The sequence below is a fragment of the Telopea speciosissima genome, chromosome 3 (genome assembly GCF_018873765.1).
Source record: "Telopea speciosissima isolate NSW1024214 ecotype Mountain lineage chromosome 3, Tspe_v1, whole genome shotgun sequence".
NCBI lineage: Eukaryota > Viridiplantae > Streptophyta > Magnoliopsida > Proteales > Proteaceae > Telopea > Telopea speciosissima.
In genome coordinates this window covers 51,782,030-51,794,141 of record NC_057918.1, presented here as the reverse complement: position 1 = coordinate 51,794,141, position 12,112 = coordinate 51,782,030, and the positions used below count along the sequence as shown (strand labels likewise).

At 39.6% G+C, this 12,112-nt stretch overlaps 1 protein-coding gene across 3 annotated transcripts in view; it reads left to right on the top strand.

Moving 5' to 3' along the window:
• The window catches only part of LOC122656497 (electron transfer flavoprotein-ubiquinone oxidoreductase, mitochondrial), a 138,808-nt gene that overhangs the window by 62,126 nt on the left and 64,570 nt on the right, over positions 1 to 12,112 (top strand). For all 3 annotated transcript variants that reach the window (XM_043851041.1, XM_043851039.1, XM_043851040.1), the window contains 3 exons: positions 2,627 to 2,719; positions 3,006 to 3,108; positions 4,571 to 4,695. In XM_043851041.1, the coding sequence (XP_043706976.1) occupies positions 2,627 to 2,719; positions 3,006 to 3,108; positions 4,571 to 4,695 (321 nt within the window). The remainder of the gene's footprint in view (positions 1 to 2,626; positions 2,720 to 3,005; positions 3,109 to 4,570; positions 4,696 to 12,112) is intronic.

Genomic DNA, 12,112 nt, shown 5'->3' with positions numbered 1-12,112 from the left:
GCCTTTCATGAAGGGTATTTACATTTGTTTATCATAATTAAGGGTTATAAATATCCCACATTAAGATATAATTTGATACATTAATTTTCATGAATATACTTAAGATATAACCTGATCCAGTGCAATAGATTTTCCTAATGATCCTGTCTCAAGCTAACTCAGTGGGTAGTAAAGTAGGCCTACAAATATACTGATACTCAATTTCACTTTCTCAGAAGGATTTAGTGCATGGATACATTTTCAGTGAGAGTGAGATGCTCTCCTCAGGTCCCTTAAGCCATTGCTTTCCATGTTTTCCACCACAAGCTGAAGAATTATACTATTGTATAGCTAGGCTTAGTTAATTGACATGATTAAAGGGGATCCTATCCAGGTCTCTTTTCTGTATTTCAGGTTTTCAAATTTCCATTGAGTGTTGCAACCAATAGAAAGAATGTAGCAGAACTCAACCAATAATAAGGAGGTTCTATGTTAGGAGTTTCTATACTTTTCCAATCACAGCAACAATCACATGTATATATTGGTTTGTAGTTAACTACAACCAAACCAATAGCCTTGGAATATATTCATACAAAGTTGAATAGCAATTATTCATCATGGAACACTATTCATACATAGTTGATTCGGAAAATACAAATAATCAGCAATATAGCAAGCAAAATAGTACCAGAAAAAGTAGCAGCATGTTAAAGGAAAACAGAAACTGATAACTAATTCAAGAATCCCACCATTAGACCTTGTCTAGAATTGTTAACAGATCAGCCTAATTGATGGAAATTTGAACTCCCAAAATCCAGACACAGTGGTAAATGAAAATTAGTTAAAACCAAATTCCAAACCATGCTTCTGGGCTGAAAACCTTGATTATTAATTGTTGGTCCTTAACAACATATGTTATGGCCTAGTGTTGTGGGCTCTATTCCTTGGGTGCTCCAACAGCTCCTGCTCATAGGATGCCTAGCTAGTGTGCCGAAAGGGATGCACCAGAAATTGTGGTTCTTTATGTGTTACATTGTGTTCTCCTTTTATCTATTCATGTTCTGACTTATTATGTCCTTGTCAGGAGGTTATACCAGTCCTAAATTGGGAGATGAACGCATTCAGCACACCAGTACTTGTGGTTATACCTTCATTCAAAACACAAGAAGCAGAAGTGAACAAAAACAACAGAAAAATAAACAATTAAACATAACAAAACAGAAGATCAAACGCTTTTAAGGGACTGAGCAGGAAACAAACAAAAGATTACCCAAATCAATAAATCAAACACTTCAAAAGATTACCCAAATTAAAACAGAAGAGAGAGAGAGGGAGAGAGAATAGAAGAATAAACTCACCTTTAAAGTGTGCCCTAGTAGCAGGAAACAAACCTTAACCAAATGTCTGCAAGAAAAATATTAACACAAATTAAATCATAACAGGAACCCTAACCAAAGATGGGTTCAAATCTGAAAAAAAAACCTAAATCGGAATCAGGGTTCTGAATAGAGCTACCGTCAGGCTTTGGGACGAGCAGATTCATGAGTTTTTATCTCACCATTGGATTTATGTAAATCGATTTGGAAAACACCTATTAAGGTGAATTCTAAACCGGCTTACTTTTGAGTAGAAACCTGTAGAGAGAGAACTACCGTCGGGCTTTGGGACGAGTAGATTTATGGGATTTTATCTCACCATTGGATTTATGTAAATCGATTTGGAAAATACCCATTAAGGTGAATTCTAAACCGGCTTACTTTTTAGTAGAAACATGTAGAGAGAGAGAGAGAGAGAGAGAGAGAGCTACCGTCAGGTTTTGGGACTAGCAGATTCATGGGTTTTTATCTCACCATTGGATTCATGTAAATCGATTTGCAAAGCACCTATTAAGGTGAATTCTAAATGGCCTTACTTTTAGTAGAAACATGTAGAGAGAGAGAGAGCTACCGTCGGGCTTTGGAATGAGCAGATTCATGGGTTTTTATCTCACCATTGGATATATGTAAATCGATTTGGAAAACACCTATTAAGGTGAATTCTAAACCAGCTTACATTTTAGTAGAAACATGTAAATCGATGGATTCACATCACTCTGGCTTGGTTCAACTCAACAGCAACCAAACACCCTATTTAAATCGGAATCGGGGTTCTACGGAGTGACTTTCCATAGATTTAGCGAACTGAACACGCCCTAAAACACGTCAGGATCCCATCTGGTAATATGTTTCCCAGTAATTGCAATTGTTTGAGGAAAACTCTTTTCTTTTGAAAATCAGATTGTTCCTTTCCTTTCGTATGCCCAAGTTATACAATATGGATTAGTCTACACAAGGCTTTTGTGTTGAGATTTAGACTGATCCAGTTAGTAAAAATCATACTTTTAACTCTATAGAGGAATCCAATTCATGTTGAACATGTCCACGAACATTCAATGGTTAATACATCTTTAGACTCTTCTTTGGAGAACAAACCGCTTGTGGTGTTAATAACTAATAAGTGGGGAAGTATCAGCTTCCATGTCCAGATGAAACATTCTAATGGAATGAATTAAATGGTTATTGACAGATTACAGTCTAATTTTTCTTACACATGTTAAATAAGTACTTGAAATCATCAGCTTCCTAATTATTTGTTACTCTTCTGCTAGAAATTCAAACAACATCCTTGTATTAAACCTCTATTGGAAGGTGGAACTGTTCTCCAGTATGGTGCTCGGACTTTGAACGAGGGTGGTTTTCAGGTGCATCAATTATCTTTTTTTGACAATTCTTTAAAGTGGAATGCTTAGATAACAATAATGGGATGAGAATGAGTTTCTCCTTCCTATTTCATTCACATGCCACACATTCTTCAGACTGGGATCCACCATATTGGTTCTCAATGAGAAGATTTCACATGCCACAGGCCAAATTTATTATCTGATTCTCACCATACATGCCATTGCATTGCTTCTTCTTCATCCTCATCTTCTTGTTGTTGTTGTTATTGTTGCTGCAAATCTGAATATGTTGCTAGTTAAATTTCAGTGTATTCCATATCCAGTTTTTCCGGGTGGAGCAATTATTGGATGTTCTGCTGGGTTCTTAAATGTGCCGAAAATAAAGGGAACACATACTGCAATGAAATCAGGTATTACCTGCTTATATTGTTTTGAACTGTTTATGAATCTTACATCACCTATCTTTAGCTACATAAAATGATGTTAAGGAGTAATCACACTTTTTTTTTTCATTATATCTTTTAATGGAATGCTACGTTAAAGGAAATTCATATAAAATGAAGAAATGATGAGAAGAAAAAATTTCTAAAGGATGATTTATGTTGATGCTGTTTTATTTCTTATTATATTTTAATTGATTAATTTGTTTTCTTTGTTCTGAATTTGTTTTTTCAAGTGCAATCTTGATTATATCAATAGTTTTGTACCATCTTCTCTTCATTTCACTTGGAGAAACACCGAGTCACTTGTGAACTCAGACAAACTCGGACTGAGTCTGGACATTTTTTTGTACTGGACGAGTCTTGACCAGTTTTTTTCTATTTTTTTGCTCGACTTGGGCGAGTCAGAAAAGTCAAAACCTAGTTTTCCAACATTGATTAATGAGGCCAAATTAAATTCCAAAATATTAAGTTCAAAATGTAATGTATTATTCATTACTACAAAGAAAATTTTCAGAAAGCTGGTTCTTAATCAAGGTCCATAGTTTTTAGACTGTGGACCCTAGGGTTCATTATATAATGCAGGGAACTAAAGGTATTTAAGGTATTAAAAGTCATAAAGAATGGTACTCAATTGAGGTCCATAGACTTTGTTATTGTCCTTAGGCATTACCCCCACCTTTAATAGTTATTTATGATAGACAGAGGGCAAATGAAATGGGACGAAGACCGAAAGAAGGAAAATGTCCGACTCTGCTATTCTGGTCTCTCACTTCCCATCATCACTGGCCAAAAGGTATGGTTCTCCCTGTTCCGCCTCCTCCCTTTTCTTTCTTCCTCCTTCTCCTCCTACTTCTGCTGCTGCTGCTGGCGCCAGTGGCAGCGGTGGTGGTTGTGCTGCAGGCAGTGGCAATGGTTGCTGCTCTGCTGCTTCTGGTGGTGGTGGCTACGGCCACTGCTGAAGCTCTCTCCTCCTTTCTTTCCCTGTTTCTTCCTTCTTGTCTTCTTATTCCTCCTCCTCTTCTTCCTCTTCTTCTGCCTGAGTTGCAGAAATGCATGGGCACGAGATGTTGCATTGTCTTGAGTTATATCGACTTTCTCGTGTCGCTTCGACCCAAGACACCTAGTTACTTATTTTTATGTTTTGTATCACTGACGCCCATATGCAATATGTATCGAGCCGATATGCCCAGTACATATCAATGGTTGATACACTGCTTGTTTCATTATTTAAAATTTAAACTCTCTAGTGTACTCTAACTGTGAGGACCCTTTTTTGGCATATTACTTTCTTACCTTTTGATTGCTTAAGACTCCCTAATATTTTGTAATAAAATGGGACCCTATGAAATAATATCTGCTTCATTCAACTGTATTTGAAGTTTATCATTAGCTAAACTTGTTTCTAATGAGACTTTCATACTGTTTGTAGGAATGCTAGCAGCAGAAGCTGCATTTCGTGTGATTAATGAAGGTATTAGTATGGAAACATATTGGGATAATTTGAGGAAGTCATGGATATGGGAAGAACTCTATAGAGCTCGTAATTACCGCCCGGTTAGTAATGCAATACAAATATATCTTTTCTTTTTCCCTTTTTTGTTCTCTTTCATAAGAGTTGTAATTTATAGGCCATTCTTTGACAGTCAATGGGAACTTGAAATAAGCATTTTTCAAATTTGACATTCCAAAAATTCAATTTATATGCATGGTTACACATACCATATGTATGGTATGGTGTATAGAATATCAAAAGGCCTTTCTCGCTGTAAACAATAATGAAGAAGATCAGGGACGGAGAAAGGAGAGGATACAGAAAAGAGAAGCAAGTAGGTCACAACCAGTGTAGCTGAACCATATTGTATCTATTGTATACTGAAGGGTGTACAAAACTGCCACTCTCAATTTTTTATAATTGCAGCCCATAGTACTAAAACTCGTGAGGTCTCGGTTTTTTCCAGGATTGAGACGAGATGGCATACAAAACGAAAAAGTGCAATATCTCGTCGAGATCTCGAGATCTTGATCCAAACTTGTCACACCCCGGCCCGGTTTATAAGGGCCAAGTGTGACTGAATGTCTCAGACACCCAATCAACCCACCAGGATCGCAAGTGCAGTATTCTATTCGCAATTTTATTCACAATAATCAGAATTTAAATGCAACGGAAGCAATTAAATAGAGCAATAAGACAGTAATAAAGAAGTACTAGTGATAACATTATATTCATATGAACATTTATGTACAAGTGAGTTACATGGTGATTCACAAAAGAGTAACTCAAAGGCCCAAAAAGTTATATACTATATCTACTACAAAAGTGTTATAACCAAAAAGGGAAGAAAGAGCCTGATCATTTTGGAGGATCAGGAGAACGTGCAGGCATCATAGGAACACGAAGCATCGTGCTCAACCAAAATAGGAGTATCAGCTCCATAAACAGCAGGAGAGTCCTGAGAAGGAGGAATCCCCACAGAAATACTAGCAGTAACGAGAGTAGCTTCATCTGTAAGAAAAATAAGGATCCACGGGGGTGAGCTCTCCACTGAGCCCAGCAAGGGAATGCATGCATACAAGCACAATAAATTCATGATGCATGTTCTAATCTAGCATGCTCCTAGTACCGATACTAAGTCTCATGAGGCATAAGTACTACTGTGGTAGATGCTAACCTCGGTCCCGGAATTCATACATCGTTCACCTGAGTGAAACCATTCCACCACGGTGAGGACCCGCCAGATCGGCATGTCACCAGGCAGCGGACCCGATAGACCCCTAAAGACCAACCCTTTCTGTTTATTCCCACAGCGGAATACACACGCTAACATGGGACAGTAGATGGCTCCCCGACATTTACCCTTTGGCTGAACCACGGGTTGTCCAACACCTCTTCCCCTGTTGGCAAGGGACGTAGTACTGGGTGATGATCAACAACCTAGCCCAGTGCAATCTATTCATGATGATACAGGTATGAACAGCTGAATTATAAAAGTTCAGTATTTCACCATCAATAATTTCACAATAACAATAGTATCAATGCAATGCAAGATGACAAATGCAGCCTAAATCACATGCATTCTAATGCATTAAAATACAAGCTAATAAACTATATGCATCTGAGTAATTTTGATGATGCATGACATGGCATCCAGAACAACAGTAAATTAAAATGATAAACACTCCAAAATTAATTCCAAAGTTCCCTTACCTGTAGTTGTAGCTTAGCCTATTTCAAATAACCCTCCAAGAACCCAGCAAAACAGACAAGTAACAGTAGAAACAGCCCTAAACAATACACAAAACATCATGCATTAGGTCTTGTGATGGCCCAAGGCCAAGTCCCATAGGGTCAGGGTCATAAAGGCACCAAAATAGGCAGCCGGATGCAGACCACCAGGGAGCCGGACGACCGCCCCTAGGCCTGCAACAGCATCCGACTGCTTGGCCAGATTTGGGGTTTTTGCTCTTGGTGCTTAGATCCTCACATGCATGGATCCAATTGCAGAATTTGGGCTAATTTGAGGTGGGTCAACATAATTCCATAGTTTAATTTTTTTAAAACCTTAATTAAATTGGGGGTTTTGGCTAATTAACCTAAATTAGTATTCTAAGGTCCATTAAGGTTCAAGGTTCAGCTGTAAATGAAGAGCAGCAAGAAATTCACAGCTTATTTTAAGGTCTGAACACCATTGAGTCCAATTCAAGGGTCACAAGATGGGTTTTGACATATAAAACCTATAATTGCTAAGTTTTAATGGCAGAATTTGCCATAGAGGTCATATAGGGACAGAGATTAGAGAAGATGAGGAAGAGGACAGCATAGATTCATGGCTTACCTGAGTTCAGTAGTGAAAACAAGATGGAGACAGCCTTCAACTATGCAGCTCAGCCTCTAATGGAGGTTCCTAAGCTTAATTCCAAGTATGGGATCTAAGCCTTCAAGAACAGCCCTCTCTTTTCCCTTCTTCTTCTTCTCTTTTCTCTATTCTTTCTTTCTTCTCTATGGCTGGAACGAAATTCTGGTTCCTCTTCTCTTTGTTTGTGAATAATGAATAGTGAGATAGGAATGTATATATATATATATAGTGTTTAAGTCATAAGGGCAATCTGGTCATTTTAGGTAAAATCAGTTTTAAAACTGATTTCTAAAACAGTTTCTAACCAGAACTTTGTATTTATTACTCTATTCTAACCATAGAGTGACGTCATACGACATCAGGGGTAATCTGGACACGGGTAACTGTTAGGAACATGATTCCCCACTGGGGACGTGGGTCCCACAGAGGGAATTTGACTAAAATACCCTACAAATTCTATTTGGTCGTACAAAACATTATATAAATACATTTAAATTATACTTACAATGAGTTTTAATTAAGGGAGAGCTTCTGCATAGCCTCTAGGCAGCAAATCCGGCATAGGTAACTCCGGTGCGGGGTTTCACGGGGGTCCTCTGACTCCAGAAGGGCAAGTTGGGGAGAATCCCTGGAATCCTCTATAGGTGTGTCGAGTATTTCATCTGTGTTCTCAACCGATGCAGCCCATAGCATCGATGCCACCATATACTCAGAGCTGGAACCTGAAATCACACAAGTTCCAAAAACTTTAAATTTATTGCGGATTTCACAAAACTCCTTTATGTGAGTGCCATATCTCGAGATTTCAGTGGAAATCTTGGTATATAGACACCTATCTCTGCAAACCTTGGGATACAGACACTTATTTATGCCAGAAACCAGGACAAACACTTATTTATGCCTAATATCATTCAAGTAAATGAAATAGTATTTCATCCACTTAAGATATTATTCATAAATAAGCAAATACCCCCGCTATTTGAATCTAATAAAAATAGTTAAAAAATCAAATTCCAAAAGGAAAAAGTCAACCCCCCCCAATTTGTCTATCTACTTTCTTCTTGCCTTTCTTTTCTTTCTTGTTAGACCTTGCCTTCTCCGGCAACGACATATCATAGCAGAAGTCTACCTACGAATTGGTAGATCGATAAGGGTTACCCCCTTTGAGTGCAGCGACAGATCTTTTCTTTGATCAATAGCACCTGCTTCGCACACACATCTGGTACTATCCCTCAAGGACGGATTTTCCGCTAACGAGTGGTAACGTACGAAGTTTTAATTTTGATTGTTTTCTTTGTAATTTCCACGGCCATATATTCTGTAGTGGTGGTGATGTCCAGCGGAACACTGGTTTGAGTAACCGAAAAGTGTTTTGGACCTTTGTCCTACCGATACTATAGAACGGGTTTAGCCCCTAGGAAATTATCTCTGTTAGGCAATGTTTCTTATGGCTTCTTATCCCCCTTGTTATAGTGATGATCCTTCCTTGAGGGATAGTACCAGATGTGTGTGCGAAGCAGGTGCTATTGATCAAAGAAAAGATCTGTCGCTGCACTCAAAGGGGGTAACCCTTATCGATCTACCAATTCGCAGGTAGACTTCTGCTGTGATATGTCGTTGCCGGAGAAGGCAAGGTCTAACAAGAAAGAAAAGAAAGGCAAGAAGAAAGTAGATAGACAAATTTACTTCATAATACCTTTACAAAAGTACAAATAGTCGGAGATGAGTTCTCCTCTTTCACTCTGCTGCAGATCGGAGAATAGAAGCGACGATCGGAGGTCGATCCTCGGTGCTATTCAGCGTTCATTAGCAAATTCTATACGCTTGGGGTAGCGTGCGGTTACAAAGTAAGAGACCCAGTTCAAGAACAAAAATTGGATTTTCAACGGTAGATGCAATTTTCAACTTTCTAATGCTGGGGTTTTTCTCAAATCTAAAAATTCCATAAATCTTAATATGGTAAAGCATTGCTAAGAACCAAAAGTGCGATAAGATATTCATTTGTTTTGATTTCCAAAAAAATATTGAAGGAATTTTTGTTCTTGAATTGGGGGGTTGACTTTTTTCCTTTTGGAATTTGATTTTTTAACTATTTTTATTGGATTCAAATAGGGGGGTATTTGCTTATTTATGAATAATTTCTTAAGTAAATGAAATACAAATACCAAAACATTTACTTAAATGGTATTGGGCATAAATAAGTGTTTGTCCTGGTTTCTGGCATAAGTAAGTGTCTCTCCTGGTTTCTCACTAAGTGAAACTCCTATTTGGATGTTTTTGCAAAATCTGATAATGCCATTGTGTTTGCCTAAAATTGGCTGAGTACCAAGTTTCAGACCGAAACTAGGTCTAAAACCCACTGAAACCAGGTTTCGAGTTGAAAAAAAAAAATGCACCAACTCGACCGAGATATCTCGTGTCAACTTGGTTTTTCTCAGGGTCGAAACCTGGTCGAGTTCCGAGTTTTAGTTCTATGTTGCAGCCACACAAAAAACATATAAACCTGAAGCCATTTAACAGAGGCTATCAGTTTTGATGTCTTTCAAACAGCCACTTTTGCAGTATGATATGATCTTGTGATCCTAGTCTTCTCATACATCGTGTCTTTTCAGATAGTCAAAAAACTCTTTTTTTGGTTTTGAAAGGGGGGGGGGGGGAGGTTGGAAGTTTTCCATATGGTCATTCTATCTGGCTTGTAGGGTTTTCAAGAATCAAGATCATTTGATCATTGAGATTTTTGTTTTAAGGTAGGTGATGATTGTGAAATCTCTATAAATAAGGCACCCCAACAATTCAGCAGCAAAAAATTTCCTAAACCCCACCCCCTCTCCCTTCTTTTTTTATTTTTTTGGAGGGGAGTGGTAGTGGGAGGGTCATGGAAAACTATGGAAGATTTGCTTTGAGGATTACAAGATTCCTTCTGTTTAAAGAAGTGTTTTGAAAGCGTATCTGTGGCTTATTCCTTTGAAGGAATGTTTGAAGCTCATATGTGACACCTCAAATATGATGTGTGAATAGTGTAGGATCGTTGGCAACCCAACAAGGGGTGAATTGAGTATTTAGCGGAAAATTATGACCAATAAAAACCCAATGATGAAAAGAGTGGTTGTATGCTTAGTGTGTGAAGGAAAATGTGAGAAGAGTGAAAGAGAGAAAGGATGAACACTATGATTTAGAGTGGTTCAACAATCTTGCCTAAGAGTAGGCAGAGGATCAGATTCAGAATACTGGCCCTGATTTGATCAAACTCAATATTGTGACCAGCCAAAAAATCAAAGACCCGCGACCCGACTTCCTACTTCCGGAAAGTTGTTGTGTCAACATCACGGGTTGCAGTGAAGGTACCCAAAAAATCCAATTGCTGCCACATAATGCACATTTTATTATAGTATTGAGAAAGGGACAACTCCAACTGCTTGGTAGAGTGGATCTTCTTATGGAGCTCATAGCATTGGGTGGCATTCCTGACCTGGGAATAGGTGTCCTGGGCTGTCTTCTAGATCGTAACAGCTGTATCAAGGAGAAGGTAGCGCCCGACAATTTCTTGGTCCATGGAATTATCCAGATAGGACATGACCAAGAAATTAAAATTCATCCATCGATCCTGTGCAATACCAGCCTCGGTAGGCCTGACAGCTGTGCCCTTGATGTAGCCAAAGAGACCATGGGAACCTATAGCAAACAAGCAAGAACGAGACCACAAGAGATAGTTGCTGCCATTTTTTTTTTTGGATGAATAAATATATTACCATACCCCAGGGGGGGCAGGGAAGAAAAGGGGGGGGGGGGAGGGGAATATACAAAAGGAGAGAAGGGGGGGGGGGCAGCCCAGCCTACACAGAGGAGGGAGGCCTCAAAATAGACAAATCAAGACTCCAGGAGACAACAATATGCCTGTTCCTTGGGGAATCCAAAATACCACGGATGTGGCCGCAATTGATTTTAGAAGAGACGTCAAAGGAGATGGCCTTCAAAATCTAATCGAAGGATCGGGAGTTGGAAGTCCATCTCCTAAGGTGCCGCTCCATCTAGATATGATAGATAGCAGCATAGAAGACCAGCTTACCTATAGTGTCACAGACTAAGGTTCCTGTGAAAGCTTTGTCCAACCAGCGCCATTCCCGATCAAAGTCCATAGATCTTCTACTTCGGTGCCAAATGAAGGATAGGGCTTTTTTCCAGATGGTGGAGGAGAAGGGGCAGGCAAAGAAAAGATGGGCTATGTCCTCATGACCATTCCAACAGAGGGCGCAAGAAGGGGAAACATGGATGTTATGGTGCATTAGGAAGGCTTGGGTAGGAAGGCAAAGTCTAAGGGATCTCCAGGCAATAAAGCTATGGCGAGGGATGTGGCCCTTGAACCAGGTTAGTTTGTGCCAAGGGACGGTGGGGCTGGGATCACAAACAAAGTTCCAGGCTGATGTGGCAGAGAAGGAGCCATTGGGGGAGGGAAGCCAAATGATCTTATCTACAAGGGTGGGGGAAGGGCGGGGGGGGAGGGACTGCCAGAACAGTGAAATGGTAGAGGGGCTAAGGGAAGGAGGGGGAACCCAAGACCCTGAGACGATGAGGCTGGGAAGGGGTGAATCTTTAGGGAGACCTGAAGAATAGATTGCCCTGGGGCCAAGATGGTTATATAGTACTCCAAGCGGATGCCAAGGATCAAGCCAGAGAGAAATGGAGGAGCCATCTGCAATGGAGGCAGAGGTGCCACGGAGGGCAAGAGGCCTGAGCAGGAGTATTTTGTGCCAGATCCATTTAATTTGATAGGGCTTGCCGAAAACGGAAGAAAATCACGTTGTGACGAACCATCGGGGCCAGAGGAAGCAGAAGTGATCTCCTAAACATCAGGCATGGTGGCTGGTAAGGGAAAAAAAATTGCAATAACAGAGATAAATCCTCTAAAAAATCCAAATCATAAGGAGGGGAATAAAAAGCCCTTGGTGGGAGTTAACTCACCACCAAGGGTGGGAAAAAAAGACGGCAAAGGAGAGGAAAGGAGAGGCGAGAGGCTTGTGGGAAACTGGAAGGGGCTGGCAGAGTAATGTAGTCCTATATAGACAAAGCCTAATAGGAACCGATAAAATCAGAATTCTGAAACTGTTTATAGATTTGGG